Source organism: Xenopus tropicalis, chromosome 8 (genome assembly GCF_000004195.4).
Source record: "Xenopus tropicalis strain Nigerian chromosome 8, UCB_Xtro_10.0, whole genome shotgun sequence".
NCBI classification, from domain to species: domain Eukaryota; kingdom Metazoa; phylum Chordata; class Amphibia; order Anura; family Pipidae; genus Xenopus; species Xenopus tropicalis.
In genome coordinates this window covers 8,635,228-8,652,340 of record NC_030684.2, presented here as the reverse complement: position 1 = coordinate 8,652,340, position 17,113 = coordinate 8,635,228, and the positions used below count along the sequence as shown (strand labels likewise).

The 17,113-nt window shown below is 43.8% G+C and overlaps 1 protein-coding gene across 3 annotated transcripts; it reads left to right on the top strand.

The window, feature by feature from the left end:
* Positions 1–50: 50 nt before the first annotated feature.
* On the top strand, positions 51–14,302 carry fbxw2 (F-box and WD repeat domain containing 2). Of its 3 annotated transcripts, none has more exons than XM_031890401.1 (8): positions 51–181; positions 2,378–2,491; positions 4,800–5,309; positions 7,340–7,534; positions 8,186–8,319; positions 8,960–9,046; positions 9,812–9,981; positions 12,843–14,302. In XM_031890401.1, exons 2-8 carry the CDS (start codon positions 2,437–2,439, stop codon positions 13,129–13,131), a joined length of 1,440 nt encoding a protein of 479 aa, XP_031746261.1. In that variant the 5' UTR covers positions 51–181; positions 2,378–2,436; the 3' UTR covers positions 13,132–14,302.
* The last annotated feature ends 2,811 nt before the right edge of the window (positions 14,303–17,113 follow it).

The window sequence follows — 17,113 nt, the reverse complement described above, 5'->3', positions numbered from 1 at the left end:
CTTCGCATCGGCAGCATCGATAAAGGCGAAAGCCCTGTCAGGCCAGAGTAATAGAGCGCCGCTATGCCACTATTCAGGTCTAGTCCTGGAGGAGGAGGAGGAGCAAGGCGGAAGTGCTGCTTCCCTCCGCCCCCACCAATATGGTCGCTGTGAGGAAAGGAAGAAGCCCGCAGGCTGAGAGGTATTTACTGGGCCAGCCTTGACTGAAACTTAGCAGTGGGGCAGCTTCCCTATTGGGAATGGACTTTCTCACACCCAGTGCCCCTGTTTGTGTAGGAACTATAACTTACTGGGGGCCCTGGAGGGGCCACTTTAGCCACTGGACAGGGAAATGTTCCTAATGAGTGATTATACCATGAATACAGGTAGAAAATATATATAAACAAGCCCTGGTGTGATAGTATAACTATAAGCCTGATGGCAAGGCTGTAGTTCAGTTTTCTAAAGCAAGCGTGACCCCTATTTGGCTGTAGAACAGTCCAACCCAGGCTAGTATAGGTGTTAGAGTACGGGGTACATGCACCTCAATCCCTCAGGATGGGCCTTCGCTATATGGAAGTGACCAGCGGCGCTAGGGGTGTAGTTTGACTACAACTCACTGTCGCTGTGTGCAGTGCAGAATAGCAGAAATGGGCGCCAGAAGGTTCTTGTAGTTGAACAATAGAACTGGGTTTATTGTCAGAGACAACTAAATCAAGATGCAGGGTTATTGTATATACTCACATACAGATGGTATGTATGTATATTTTTATTTATAAAGCGCTACTTATGTACGCAGCGCTGTACAGTAGGATACATTAATACAAACAGGGGGTTAATAAAATAATAGATAAATACAAAGTATAACAATAAATACAAATAAATACAAGATACAGTAACAGTTGCAATAAGTTAAGAGTCAAAGACACAAGAGGATGGAGGTCCCTGCCCGTAGAGCTTACAATCTATATGGGAGGGTAACTTACAGACACAAATAGGCAAATATAAGTGCTGTAGGTCACAGTGGGTGACACTACAATATAGGTATAGGATAGTATACTCTGAGGACAGCAAGAGAGGATGCACACTGGTTTATCCCACCTCTGTTAGGAGTCTGGGCAGGGTAAATGCATCTGGGCAGCTTGGCACCCCTATGGAAGCAGTCTGGATAGATACATCAGTCCTCTGGTTGATAACCCCTAGCTTGAGAGTCCTACAGCCGACTGTGGAACAGGGTTGAGATATTGCCTGTCTCCTATGTCTTAACCGTGGCCCTATGCTGAGGCAACAGTGCCTGTATGGAAGGTACTTCCTGCTACTTTCCTTGGTGGAGCCAAAACTGCTCTTGCTTCCTTCCCTTTCTATCTCACTTACCTAGAAAGTGCTTGACAAGAGTAACTATCTAACTGGTCCTCGTTCACGGGGTCCCTGTCCCCGAATTCCCCGTATAGGTGGTCACCATATTGTACCCTGTTTCCCCGAAAATAAGACATTCTCCGAAAGTAAGGCACCCCCCCTCCCCCGATTTTTCACCCCCCTCGGAAAATAAGGCATCCCCCCAGGGCCGGATTTAACTTGCCGGCGCCCCGAGGCCGCCCCCGCACGAGTGCGCATGCGCAATCGCGGCGGCGCCCTCTCCCTCCAGTGCGCATGCGCGATCAATGCGCATCCGTAAACGCACATTTAAACTCCCATACGGAGCAGTGGGGAGAGGTCCCGACTGCTCCGTATGGGAGCCAAATTTAAAAAAATTGTTGCAGCGGGGCGACATGCCGCCCCTAAACTTGTGCCGCCCTAGGCCCGGGCCTTTGTGGCCTTTCCACAAATCCGGGCCTGCATCCCCCGAAAATAAGACACCCACCTAGGGCTGGGCGATAAATCTCACACAAACGATGGAATAAATGTGTACTGTATTCTTCTTCATGGAAAAATAAGACATCCCCTGAAAATAAGACCTAGTGCATATTTTGGAGCTTAAAAAAATATAAGACAGTGTCTTATTTTCGGGGAAACACGGTAAATTATCACTTTACTGGGGCCTTGTTGATCCCAGGCTCAGTGGACCTTCACCTGAGACTCAGAGGAAGCCACGCCTCCTTGCTAAACACTATATGAGAGTGCAAGAGGTGTGGTCAACCCAAATAACCAATAAGGCAAACTCTAAACTGATACATGGGTCATTGCCCAGTAAAAGCAGAAACTAAGGAAGTTGTAGGGTTTAAAGCCATAGGGACAGATTAACCCTATGGGTCCCTACACAAGCTTTAAGGGACTTTATGAGGGTAGAGGGGTTCATACGAGGAATGTCATGTTTAGGAATATTTTGATTGGGCAGATACAGAGTGACAAGTGTTGCTATATATATATATCTCAATACCCTGTTTCTCGTTCCATTCAGGTGCATCCTGTGAGGTCGGCTCTGCGGGACGTTGGACTTTTAAAGGAAATGTAAATGATATGGTATGTGTGTCCCTAGAAACACGTCCCCTGAATAGCCGTGTCTTATTTACACGTACAAGCGTCACAATGTACAATAGATATTCAACTGCCGCCCTCTGTTGCCTCTGCTCATATCATGGGGTTTGTAACGGGAGCGCCCCCTTCTGTTCTGTTCAGCCAGGATTAAAGGCGGCCATACATGGGCCGATTGTAGCTGCAGATATTGGTCCTTTAGACCGATTCGGCAGCTTATCAGCCCATGTAGGGGCACAAACGACCGGCCTGCCCAACTGGTATCTCGATCGGGCAGGTTAAAAAATTTAGTCGGATCGGGGACCGCATTGTCTCGTTGATGCGGTCCCCGAACCGACTGTGCCTATTACCGGTCTTCTAAACCAAATTAGCCTAAATTCGCCCAATATTGCCCAACTGTAGGTGGGGATATCGGGAGAAGATCCGCTCGCTTGGCGACCTATTAACGTGTATGGCCACCTTAAGTTACTGATACATCAGGCATCTATATCTGCTGAGGTGAGGCAAGCCCCGCCCCCCTCCCCTGCATCTCTCCCCTCCCCCGCATATCTCCCCTCCCCCCTCCCCTGCATCTCTCCCCTCCCCCCTCCCCTGCATCTCTCCCCTCCCCTGCATCTCTCCCCTCCCCTGCATCTCTCCCCTCTCCCCTCCCCTGCATCTCTCCCCTCCCCCCTCCCCTGCATCTCTCCCCTCCCCCCTCCCCTGCATCTCTCCCCTCCCCTGCATCTCTCCCCTCCCCTGCATCTCTGGCCTCCCCTCCCCTGCATCTCTCCCCTCCCCTGCATCTCTCCCCTCCCCTCCCCTGCATCTCTCCCCTCCCCTCCCCTCCCCTGCATCTCTCCCCTCCCCTACTAATGAAATTACATAGGGATTTTCTTAAACATGTATAGGACCCATTATCCAGAATGCTCGGGACCAAGGGCATTCTGGACAAAGGGTAATTTGGATATTCATACCTTAAGTCTACTAAAAAATCAAAATGTTAGTTAAACCTAATAGGACTGTTCCGCCCCCAATAAGGGGTAATTATATCTTAGTTGGGATCAAGTACAGGTACTGTTTTATTATTACAGAGAAAAGGGAATCATTTAACCATGAAATAAACCCAATAGGGCTGTTCTGCCCCAATAAGGGGTAATTATATCTTAGTTGGGATCAAGTACAGGTACTGTTTTATTATTACAGAGAAAAGGGAATCATTTAACCATGAAATAAACCCAATAGGGCTGTTCTGCCCCAATAAGGGGTAATTATATCTTAGTTGGGATCAAGTACAGGTACTGTTTTATTATTACAGAGAAAAGGGAATCATTTAACCATGAAATAAACCCAATAGGGCTGTTCTGCCCCAATAAGGGGTAATTATATCTTAGTTGGGATCAAGTACAGGTACTGTTTTATTATTACAGAGAAAAGGGAATCATTTAACCATGAAATAAACCCAATAGGACTGTTCCGCCCCCAATAAGGGGTAATTATATCTTAGTTGGGATCAAGTACAGGTACTGTTTTATTATTACAGAGAAAAGGGAATCATTTAACCATGAAATAAACCCAATAGGGCTGTTCTGCCCCCAATAAGGGGTAATTATATCTTAGTTGGGATCAAGTACAGGTACTGTTTTATTATTACAGAGAAAAGGGAATCATTTAACCATGAAATAAACCCAATAGGGCTGTTCTGCCCCAATAAGGGGTAATTATATCTTAGTTGGGATCAAGTACAGGTACTGTTTTATTATTACAGAGAAAAGGGAATCATTTAACCATGAAATAAACCCAATAGGACTGTTCTGCCCCAATAAGGGGTAATTATATCTTAGTTGGGATCAAGTACAGGTACTGTTTTATTATTACAGAGAAAAGGGAATCATTTAACCATGAAATAAACCCAATAGGGCTGTTCTGCCCCAATAAGGGGTAATTATATCTTAGTTGGCATCAAGTACAGGTACTGTTTTATTACTACAGAGAAAAGGGAATCATTTAACCATTAAATTAACCCAATAGGGCTGTTCTGCCCCCAATAAGGGGTAATTATATCTTAGTTGGGATCAAGTACAGGTACTGTTTTATTATTACAGAAAAAAGGGAATCATTTAACCATTAAATAAACCCAATAGGGCTGTTCTGCCCCCAATAAGGGGTAATTATATCTTAGTTGGGATCAAGTACAACCTACTGTTTTATTATTAGTGATAAAAAGGAAATCAGTTTTAAAAATCTAAATTATTTGATTAAAATTGAGTCTATGGGAGATGGGCTTTCCGTAATTCGGAGCTTTCTGGATAACAGGTTTCCGGATAACGGATCCCACACCTGTACTGAATTTCAACTTCTTTCGGTAGGTCGCTCCTTCCATAGCCCTATGGAGAAAAAGGACTTCGAAGCATGGCTTGAAAATCTCTCGGCTTCGTTCTACACCCTGACGGACCTGCAGAAAAATGAAACGTTGGATCACTTGATCAGCCTGAGTGGGGCCGTACAGCTGAGGCACCTCTCCAACAACCTAGAGACGCTGCTCAAAAGAGACTTCCTTAGGCTTCTGCCGCTGGAGCTCAGCTTCTACTTGCTGAAATGGCTGGACCCTCAGACCTTACTCACATGCTGCCTGGTCTCCAAGCAGTGGAACAAGGTTATAAGTGCCTGTACGGAGGTGTGGCAGATGGCTTGTCGGAACTTGGGCTGGCAGATTGACGAGACAGTGCAGGACACCTTGCACTGGAAGAAAGTCTACCTGAGGGCCGTGGTTAGGATGAAACAGCTCGAAGACCATGAAGCCTTCCAAACAGCATCACTTATTGGTCATAGCGCCAGAGTTTATGCACTTTATTACAAGGATGGACTCCTGTGTACAGGTATATTGCCATGCTTCCTGGTACACAAGCATATCCACTGACATTGTCTGTACATATGTGTTGGATTATGGTAATGTAAAAGAAATGGCTAGTATTCTTATATGAGGCTATAGTTAATTGGGTGCATTCCTTTTCTGTATGTTTGTATATATACATATGGGTAGGAGGTGCCATAGTGTTTCCCTTAGACAGTACAGTATGGGAGTACAGCTTATTGTGTGCCCAGAACATTCCTTCTCTGTATATTTGTATTTATACATATGGGAGGGAGGTGCCATAGTGTTTCCCTTAGACAGTACAGTATGGGGGTACAGCTTATTGTGTGCCCAGAACATTCCTTCTCTGTATATTTGTATTTAAACACATGGGAGGGAGGTGCCATATTGTTTCCCTTAGACAGGACAGTATGTGGGTATTGCTCACACACCATAGGTTTATGTATGTGAGTGGATACATAGGTCAGTATGGGTCTGTATGTGAGTGGATAGGTCAGTATGGGTCTGTATGTGAGTGGATACATAGGTCAGTATGGGTCTGTATGTGAGTGGATACATAGGTCAGTGTGGGTCTGTATGTGAGTGGATACATAGGTCAGTGTGGGTCTGTATGTGAGTGGATACATAGGTCAGTGTGGGTCTGTATGTGAGTGGATACATAGGTCAGTGTGGGTCTGTATGGGAGTGGATACATAGGTCAGTGTGGGTCTGTATGGGAGTGGATACATAGGTCAGTGTGGGTCTGTATGGGAGTGGATACATAGGTCAGTGTGGGTCTGTATGGGAGTGGATACATAGGTCAGTGTGGGTCTGTATGTGAGTGGATACATAGGTCAGTGTGGGTCTGTATGTGAGTGGATACATAGGTCAGTGTGGGTCTGTATGTGAGTGGATACATAGGTCAGTGTGGGTCTGTATGTGAGTGGATACATAGGTCAGTGTGGGTCTGTATGTGAGTGGATACATAGGTCAGTGTGGGTCTGTATGTGAGGGGATACATAGGTCAGTGTGGGTCTGTATGTGAGTGGATAGGTCAGTGTGGGTCTGTATGTGAGTGGATAGGTCAGTGTGGGTCTGTATGTGAGTGGATAGATAGGTCAGTGTGGGTCTGTATGTGAGTGGATAGATAGGTCACTGTGGGTCTGTATGTGAGTGGATAGATAGGTCACTGTGGGTCTGTATGTGAGTGGATAGATAGGTCACTGTGGGTCTGTATGTGAGTGGATAGATAGGTCACTGTGGGTCTGTATGTGAGTGGATAGATAGGTCACTGTGGGTCTGTATGTGAGTGGATAGATAGGTCACTGTGGGTCTGTATGTGAGTGGATAGATAGGTCACTGTGGGTCTGTATGTGAGTGGATAGATAGGTCACTGTGGGTCTGTATGTGAGTGGATAGATAGGTCACTGTGGGTCTGTATGTGAGTGGATACATAGGTCACTGTGGGTCTGTATGTGAGTGGATAGATAGGTCACTGTGGGTCTGTATGTGAGTGGATAGATAGGTCACTGTGGGTCTGTATGTGAGTGCATAGATAGGTCAGTGTGGGTCTGTATGTGAGTGCATAGATAGAACAGTATGGGTCTGTATGTGAGTGGATAGATAGGTCAGTGTGGGTCTGTATGTGAGTGGATAGATAGGTCAGTATGGGTCTGTATGTGAGTGGATAGATAGGTCAGTGTGGGTCTGTATGTGAGGGGATAGATAGGTCAGTGTGGGTCTGTATGTGAGGGGATAGATAGGTCAGAATGGGTGTGTGGGTGCTGGGTTTACTTGGAAGGGTTGAACTTGATGGACTCTGGTCTTTTTTTCAACCCTATGTAACTACTGTATGTCCTAGAGAATATACAGGGCCAGATTGGCCAGTTCTGATAGGCAGCAAAAAGGTGAAGTAAGTGAGTGACATCCATGGGGGGCAAGGGTTCGTGACTACAAACAGTCTAAATGGGCCCAGGCCAAGTATTGTAAGAACATATTGTGAGATCTGTATGGCATTTGGCCTTCATATGTTTATGTGCAATTCTTACACCCCAGGTTCAGACGACTTATCAGCGAAACTTTGGGACGTGAGCACTGGACAGTGTATATATGGTATCCAGACCCACACGTGCGCCGCAGTGACGTTCGATGAACAGAAGCTGGTAACTGGCTCCTTCGATAACACTGTTGCCTGCTGGGATTGGAGTACGGGAGCCAAAACACAGCACTTCCGAGGCCATACCGGTGCAGGTAATAAGCTGTCCCCTTGACAAGTGACATTTAAGTTCAAATATAAATGTGTGCATTAAGGTAAACATATATATACGGGGGGAAATGTTGTCTGCCACACACTGACACTTTTGCACAATAGGAATGTGGCGTAAAGCCTCCATCTTCCCCAGGTCAGTAGCTATGCAGCATGTCCATGGTGGCACCACAAGGCTGCGCAGTGTAGCTCCTGGCTAATTGCCTTCATTGCTTCTTCCTAAGGGTGAAGACACACTGGGCTACTAGTAGCAGCTACTTGTCATGGCTACTAAAATAGACAATGCTGATCTTTTAATGATAATTGTCTCTACGTGTGTTTTAGCAGTATTGTGAATGGCTGGGTATTTTCTGGTGTGTAGTAGCCGTGACAAGTAGCTGCTATTAATTAGCTTTTTAAAAAGTTGCAGCGACTAATCGTCGCGTGTGTCTTCACCAAACAAGCCGTCCTTTGTCCCGATATGCCTGCCTAAGGTGGCCAATATTGCGCTAATCTGATAGTTTGGCCTTAGGGCAGGAATACAAGCTGTCGAAGGGAGGACCGCATCAATGATCATCAAAGGATCCTCGATCCAATGGGAAAACTAAACTGTTATCAGCAGATTTATTGCAGTTTCTGTTCCTTTTATGTTTTAGTGTTCAGTGTGGACTACAATGATGAACTGGACTTACTGGTGAGCGGTTCAGCAGATAACACTGTGAAAATATGGGCCTTATCATCCGGAACGTGTTTAAATACCCTCACTGGCCATACTGAGTGGGTTACAAAGGTAAGGATGCACCACAGTCATGGGCCACTGATAAAGGGATACTGTCACAATTTTTATGGGGCACTTTTTATTTCTAAATGACACTGTTTACATAGCAAATAATTCCCTCTGCCATTTAACCTTTTATTCTTGCACCAACAAATGTATTTGTAGCTGTAATATTGGTGTGTAGGCGCCATCTCAGTGCATTGTGCCTGAGTCTGAGCTTTCAGCCAGCGCTACACATTAGAACTGCTTTCAGCTAACCTATTGTTTCCCCTACTCCCATGTAACTGGAGGAGTCCCAAGCCGGACTTGGATTTCTTACTATTGAGTGCTATTCTGATACCTACTGGGAGCTGCTATCTTGCACCCTTCCCATTGTTCTGCTGATCGGCTGCTGGGAGGGGAGTCTCTTATTCAAACAACTGCCTGGTTGCTAGGGCAAGTACGATCCTAGCACCAGATAGTTACTGAAATACCAAACTGAAGAGCTGCTGAACAAAAAGCTAAATAACTGAGAAACCATAAAAAATGCCCAATGGCAAACTGTCTCAGAATGTCACTACATCATATTAGAAGGTGAACTACCCCTTTAAGTAAGTGCTGCACGGGAGGAGCAAGAGCAATACGTGTACTGATTGTAGAAATGTTTCCACAGGTTGTGTTGCAGAAATGTGAAGTCGAGTCCATCGTGCACAGCCCTGGAGACTTCATTCTCCTCAGCGCAGATAAATATGAGATCAAGGTATTCTGCTATTCTCTTTCTCTCTGCAAAGTCATCCCAGCAACAAAACATCAGATCTTGCTTCCCAGGCAGAAGACTATAGGGTTTTCATGCATCCACAGATTAACTTGCCCTTTGCTGTAGTCGCCTGCCTTCAGCCTGCCTCCTCCCAATCCCACAATTCCCTGCTGCACATGTGATGCCAATAAGGAAAGGAACATCCCAGTGCAATGCATTGTGGGTTATGTAGTTCCTGCAGGCTGTCTGTAAGCTGTGGGGAAGTTGCTACAATTTGTAACATCAGTGTTTTAGTCCCTCCTCCCCTGCCAGGATTTCAAATGATGCAGAAAGAGAAGAACTGTTTAGCAGCTGGATTTCAGCATATAAAAATGGGATTTATTCCTACTATTTGAAGGAACAGATATTGGTATATTAGGGTTTTCTGTGTTGTGTGGGGCTCTTTAACACAGTTTGGTTCGGAAGCCAGAGTTCCCCTTTAAAGTAGCCTAGAACATATAAAACTACAAAAGTAGTTAAAGTAAAAGGTTTGGAGTAGGTGCTTTTTAAAGCAGGGATTCTTAGCTTATGGGTCAGGACCCAAAAATAGACCCCCATTTTGTCAGTGGCGGCTCTCCATGATCCCCTTTACTGCAGTAGAATGTTTTCTAACTTGGCAGAACTGACTCGAATAGCACTGCTGTAAAGCAAATGTGACTTCATACGTTAAAGTATAACTCGCAAGGAATGAACCATAATTCGCTTGTGGTTTCTTTTTGTTTGTTTTAGATCTGGCCAATAGGAAGAGAAATCAACTGCAAGTGCTTGAAGACTCTCTACGTGTCGGACGATCGCAGTATATGCTTACAGCCCCGGCTCCACTTCGATGGGAAATACATTGTGTGCAGCTCTGCCTTAGGGTTGTACCAGTGGGACTTTGCTAGCTATGAGATACAGAGGTAACTATTACCCATAAGCTCTTACAGCATACACCAGGCTTGTCTAAAGGCGTCCAAACACGGGCTGATTCAGCAGCTTATCTGCCCGTGTATGGCCACCACCATGGGCCTCCCCGACTGCCATCTGGCCTAAAATCGGGCAGATCTCAATGGGGCAGGTTTGATTTTTCTGTCGGATCGGGGACCGCATAGGCTCGTTGATGTGGCCCCCGAACCAATGCCGCCTATGCCTGCCATTTAATTTGATTGTTTGACCCTAGGGCCAAGCGATCGAATTAGACCAATATCACCCACCCGTAGATGGGCATACCGGGAGAAAATCCGCTTGCTTGGCGACCTCAACAACAAACGGATCTTACAGTGTATGGCCACCTTAACCCGTATCCTGGTATGGATACAAAGGCTCACATGGTGGAAGGAAGGGGGTTTGTTTATATAGAGGACTGTTTATTTGTTTTAAAGGAGAAGGAAAGGTAAAAACTAAGTAAGCTTTATCAGAAAGGTCTAAATACAGCCATAAGCACTGACAGAAATGCTGCACTGACTTCTCTGTCCAAAGAAACAGGATTTGTTGTCTCTGTTTTCCTTTGCTAGAGATGCGCAGCTCTCTCCTGCTCCCTCCTCCCTCAAGAATGCTAAGAACTCCCTCCCCCCCCCTTAGGAATGTGTTATCTGAGCCAATCAGCAGGAAGCTTCCTCATAGTCTTACAAACTGAGCATGTACACCAGTCTTGGTGCAGGAGCGAGGCATTATGGGAACTTTCTTTACACAGCTCAGCGTTTTTTCTCTTCCTGTTTGGCTTCTGATCATCTGAATGGGAGAACTATGGGGAGACTTAAGGGCACTATTGAGAGAACTGAAGGTATGCCTGCGGCTTGGGATTAACTCTTTATTAGCCTTTCCTTCTCCTTTAAAGGAACAGTAACACCAAAAAATGAAAGTGTATAAAAGTAATAACAATATAATGTACTGTTGCCCTGCATTGCTACAACTGGTGTGTTTGCCTCAGAAACCCTACTATAGTTTATATAAATACCCCGCTGTGTAGCCCCGGGGGCAGCCATTCCTGCACTGGTACAGCTGGGGTGTTTGCTACAGAAACCCTACTATAGTTTATATAAATACCCCGCTGTGTAGCCCCCGGGGGCAGCCATTCCTGCACTGGTACAGCTGGGGTGTTTGCTACAGAAACCCTACTATAGTTTATATAAATACCCCGCTGTGTAGCCCCGGGGGCAGCCATTCCTGCACCGGTACAGCTGGGGTGTTTGCTACAGAAACCCTACTATAGTTAATATAAATACCCCGCTGTGTAGCCCCGGGGGCAGCCATTCCTGCACTGGTACAGCTGGGGTGTTTGCTACAGAAACCCTACTATAGTTTATATAAATACCCCGCTGTGTAGCCCCGGGGGCAGCCATTCCTGCACTGGTACAGCTTGGGTGTTTTCTACAGAAACCCTACTATAGTTTATATAAATACCCCGCTGTGTAGCCCCGGGGGCAGACGTTCCTGCACCGGTACAGCTGGGGTGTTTGCTACAGAAACCCTACTATAGTTTATATAAATACCCTGCTGTGTAGCCCCAGGGGCAGCCGTTCCTGCACTGGTACAGCTGGGGTGTTTGCTACAGAAACCCTACTATAGTTTATATAAATACCCCGCTGTGTAGCCCCGGGGGCAGCCGTTCCTGCACCGGTACAGCTGGGGTGTTTGCTACAGAAACCCTACTATAGTTTATATAAATACCCTGCTGTGTAGCCCCGGGGGCAGCCATTCCTGCACTGGTACAGCTGGGGTGTTTGCTACAGAAACCCTACTATAGTTTATATAAATACCCCGCTGTGTAGCCCCGGGGGCAGCCGTTCCTGCACTGGTACAGCTGGGGTGTTTGCTACAGAAACCCTACTATAGTTTATATAAATACCCCGCTGTGTAGCCCCGGGGGCAGCCATTCCTGCACTGGTACAGCTGGGGTGTTTGCTACAGAAACCCTACTATAGTTTATATAAATACCCCGCTGTGTAGCCCCGGAGGCAGCCATTCCTGCACTGGTACAGCTGGGGTGTTTGCTACAGAAACCCTACTATAGTTTATATAAATACCCCGCTGTGTAGCCCCGGGGGCAGCCGTTCCTGCACTGGTACAGCTGGGGTGTTTGCTACAGAAACCCTACTATAGTTTATATAAATACCCCGCTGTGTAGCCCCGGGGGCAGCCGTTCCTGCACTGGTACAGCTGGGGTGTTTGCTACAGAAACCCTACTATAGTTTATATAAATACCCCGCTGTGTAGCCCCGGGGGCAGCCGTTCCTGCATTGCTACAACTGGTGTGTTTGCCTCAGAAAGACTACTATAGTTTATATAAGTAAACTGCTGTGTAGCCCCGGGGGCAGCCGTTCAAAGGAGAAAAGGCACAGGTTACTTAGCAGATAACAGATAAACCCCCATTATATGGGGCTTATGTACTAGTTATCTGCTATGTAACCTGTGCCTTTTCTCCTTTTTTCCATCTTGAATGGCTGCCCCTGGGGCTACACAGCAGCTTATTTATATAGTAGCTTTTCTGTAGCAAAAACACCAGTTTTTTGCAGAGCAACAGCACATTATATTTTAATTACTTTAAAACACTTTAATTTTTTGATGTTACTGTTCCTTTAAGAAGCTCATACCAGGAAGTTGAAATGGGGCTAAATTTCAATTTTATTTGCCCTTTTTAATTCAAAAAATGAACCACTATAGATACTTCTTTATTAAATCAATAGGCAAAAGGTATGTTGGGCATTAAACACAAGTTTAAAATTCATGTTTTTTTTTTTTTCTTCCATTGTTATTTCAAATTACATTTTTTTTGTTATAGAATCATCAAGATGCCAGATTCTACCAACCTCTCCCTACTTGGCTTCGGCGACATCTTTGCTCTGCTGTTTGACAACCATAACTTATACATAATGGATTTACGGACAGAGAAACTGATCAGCCGCTGGCCTCTGCCGGAATACAGAAAGTCCAAGAGGGGTTCCAGCTTTTTGGCGGGGGAAATAGCCTGGTTAAACGGCCTAGACGGGATGAACGACATAGGTTTGGTCTTTGCCACAAGCATGCCGGACCACAGTATCCATTTGGTGCTGTGGAAGGAGAACGGCTGAGAAGGCGAGACGCGGGCGCCGGCTGATTTTAACGGAACGTTCAGACGGATGTTCCAGAGACGAGTTCGGGGAGAATGCCATGCATGAACCAAAGTTTCTCATCTTGTCATGCAGTGCACAATCATCGTTTATCTTCCATTTCTCTGGGTCGAAAAAAGGGGAGTGTTTTATTTGTGAACCAACCAGATTGCATGCCGGCGGGATCTCACCGTAGCGTTCCACCAAACACTGAAACGTATCTGTCTACGCCAGATAGGACTCAAGACGCCGCCATTTTTAACCTCCACCGCTCCTTACGCCCACCCCTGATGCGTTCTGGATAAAAAGGAATTTTTTTTTAAAAAAGGCTGGTAAAATTGACCAGGAAGTTGCAATAATAAAAGAAAAGTCACGCTCTCTCCATGCTACAACCGTGCTATGTATATGTCAGCCTTCAGGATTGTTTATATATGTAATCTATTTTACTACGGAAATAGCTAACGCATTTAACAATGTAAAAATGCACCGCGTAGAGGTAGAGTATTCCGGAGCTTAGAGTATTCCTGTTTGAGCACTTAGGTAGTAACAATACATAAGACTTAATCAAGGAGGATACGTTCTTGTTGCTTTGTATTCTGCTTCTCCGAACCTTTAAATGGAAGATATAACCTACTTGTAAGTAGGGAACGCTGTCCCTTTAATTGGGGGGAAAAATACAAATACAGGGGTTAATTCAAAAATGTTTTCAAAATGTGGGCCAGTTTGGTAGCCCATAGCAACTAACGGGTGCAGTAATGACAGCTTGTTGTTATGGGCTACATGACTGGACCTTTATTTAACCATTTATATGTGCATTGTTCCCTTTTGTTTATTTTATCTACTGATATTTTAACAGGACAATTTCCCCTTTTTTTTTTTTTTTTTTTTCTTTTAATTTTGGTTGTCAAAGACTTTTCATTGGTTCTGTAAAATACCCTAGTGGGACAGCCTATAATAAGCAGTGAGGGTATATCCGACAAGCCCTAGTCTAATGTTACCAAACAGCATGTAAATGTATTTTAATACACAATGAATATACACAACAACAATACAAAGTCTTTTTTTTGTTTTTGTCTTTTTTTGTTAAGAATAACAGTGATTGGTTCAAATCAAACTGCATTCGGGGCTCTGAATAAAGCAGAACTATGACAAATACTATGTATTTCAGACCCTTTTAGGAGATGATGAATTACAATACTGTGTAGACTGTCATGGGAGTAACTGTGATTTTGAGTACAGGTGTGGGACCCATTATCCAGAAAGTCCCGAATTACGGAAAGGCTGTCTCCCATAGACTCTATTATAAGCAAATAATTAACATTTTTGAAAATGATTTCCTTTTTCTCTGTAATGGGATCAAGTACAGGTACTGTTTTATTATTACAGAGAAAAGGGAATCATTTAACCATTAAATAAACCCAATAGGGCTGTTCTGCCCCCAATAAGGGGTAATTATATCTTAGTTGGGATCAAGTACAGGTACTGTTTTATTATTACAGAGAAAAGGGAATCATTTAACCATTGAATAAACCCAATAGGGCTGTTCTGCCCCCAATAAGGGGTAATTATATCTTAGTTGGGATCAAGTACAGGTACTGTTTTATTATTACAGAGAAAAGGGAATCATTTATCCATTAAATAAACCCAATAGGGCTGTTCTGCCCCAATAAGGGGTAATTATATCTTAGTTGGGATCAAGTACAGGTACTGTTTTATTATTACAGAGAAAAGGGAATCATTTAACCATGAAATAAACCCAATAGGGCTGTTCTGCCCCCAATAAGGTTAATTATATCTTAGTTGGGATCAAGTAAAGGTACTGTTTTATTATTACAGAGAAAAGGGAATCATTTAACCATTAAATAAACCCAATAGGGCTGTTCTGCCCCAATAAGGGGTAATTATATCTTAGTTGGGATCAAGTACAGGTACTGTTTTATTATTACAGAGAAAAGGGAATCATTTAACCATGAAATAAACCCAATAGGGCTGTTCTGCCCCAATAAGGGGTAATTATATCTTAGTTGGGATTAAGTACAGGTACTGTTTTATTATTACAGAGAAAAAGCTAATAGTTTTTAAAAATGTAAATAATTTTTTTAATATTGAGTGTAAGGCAAATGGCCTTTCTGTAATTCAGAGCTTTCTGGATAACGGATCCCATACCTGTATATAATAAGTTTATTATGTGCCACTATGGAGTGCGTTAGACCGTGTTGCTGATATATGAGAAAGCCTCTCCTTTCTTCCTTGTTTTAGGGGGAAACCTTCAAGTGGTTAATGATTAAATTACATTTCCAGTAAAGTTGAAAAACAAACACTAAAACAGTTTACTTTCAGGCTCTTGTGTAAGTAAGTTTATTCCCCTCACAATAAGTGGTTTGTTCCAGTCGCTGTAAAATCCCTTTATTGTTAGGCTGATGGCACACAGGGGGGGTTTGCTTCTCTCCATTTCAAACCATATACCATTACTGAAGGCCCCCCGAGGCATCTGAGTGCATTTCTAGACATAAATTATACAGGTATGGGAAACCCATTATGCACAAAGCTCAATAGACTCCATTTTAATCAGAAAATTCACATTTTTAAAAATGATTTCCCTTTTCTCTGTAATAATAAAACAGTACCTGTACTTGATCCCAACTAAGATATAATTACCCCTTATTGGGGGCAGAACAGCCCTATTGGGTTTATTTAATGGTTAAATGATTCCCTTTTCTCTGTAATAATAAAACAGTACCTGTACTTGATCCCAACTAAGATATAATTACCCCTTATTGGGGCAGAACAGCCCTATTGGGTTTATTTAATGGTTAAATGATTCCCTTTTCTCTGTAATAATAAAACAGTACCTGTACTTGATCCCAACTAAGATATAATTACCCCTTATTGGGGGCAGAACAGCCCTATTGGGTTTATTTAATGGTTAAATGATTCCCTTTTCTCTGTAATAATAAAACAGTACCTGTACTTGATCCCAACTAAGATATAATTACCCCTTATTGGGGCAGAACAGCCCTATTGGGTTTATTTCATGGTTAAATGATTCCCTTTTCTCTGTAATAATAAAACAGTACCTGTACTTGATCCCAACTAAGATATAATTACCCCTTATTGGGGCAGAACAGCCCTATTGGGTTTATTTAATGGTTAAATGATTCCCTTTTCTCTGTAATAATAAAACAGTACCTGTACTTGATCCCAACTAAGATATAATTACCCCTTATTGGGGCAGAACAGCCCTATTGGGTTTATTTAATGGTTAAATGATTCCCTTTTCTCTGTAATAATAAAACAGTACCTGTACTTGATCCCAACTAAGATATAATTACCCCTTATTGGGGCAGAACAGCCCTATTGGGTTTATTTAATGGTTAAATGATTCCCTTTTCTCTGTAATAATAAAACAGTACCTGTACTTGATCCCAACTAAGATATAATTACCCCTTATTGGGGCAGAACAGCCCTATTGGGTTTATTTCATGGTTAAATGATTCCCTTTTCTCTGTAATAATAAAACAGTACCTGTACTTGATCCCAACTAAGATATAATTACCCCTTATTGGGGCAGAACAGCCCTATTGGGTTTATTTAATGGTTAAATGATTCCCTTTTCTCTGTAATAATAAAACAGTGCCTGTATTTGATCCTAACAGATATAATTACCCCTTCTTGGGGGTTTATATTATGTTAAGTGACCTATTAAAGAATCTCCCCAAACTGGAATATATATATCAGTAAATATTGCCCTTTTACATCCTTTCCCTTGAGCCGCCATTTAGTGATGGGCTGTGTGCTCCCTCAGAGATCAGCTGATAGGAAGTGATGCAGAAGTAGTGTGGGAGCAAAAGGCAGAACTCTGCCCATTCATTGGCTGATGGGGCCTAGCATGTATGTGTGCCTTGGCTTGTTTGTGTGCACTGTGAATCATATGATCCCAGGGGGCGGCCCTTAGTACTTAAAA

What these genes read in the sequence shown, in the direction of transcription:
- fbxw2 (XM_031890401.1), top strand. Translation starts at nt 2,437, where the DNA reads ATGGTATGTGTGTCCCTAGAAACACGTCCCCTGAATAGCCGTGTCTTA. An exon ending in CAGATAAATATGAGATCAAG is followed by an intron (nt 9,047 to 9,811) that starts GTATTCTGCTAT and finishes TGTTTGTTTTAG; the next exon opens with ATCTGGCCAATAGGAAGAGA. An exon ending in GCTAGCTATGAGATACAGAG is followed by an intron (nt 9,982 to 12,842) that starts GTAACTATTACC and finishes TTTTTGTTATAG; the next exon opens with AATCATCAAGATGCCAGATT.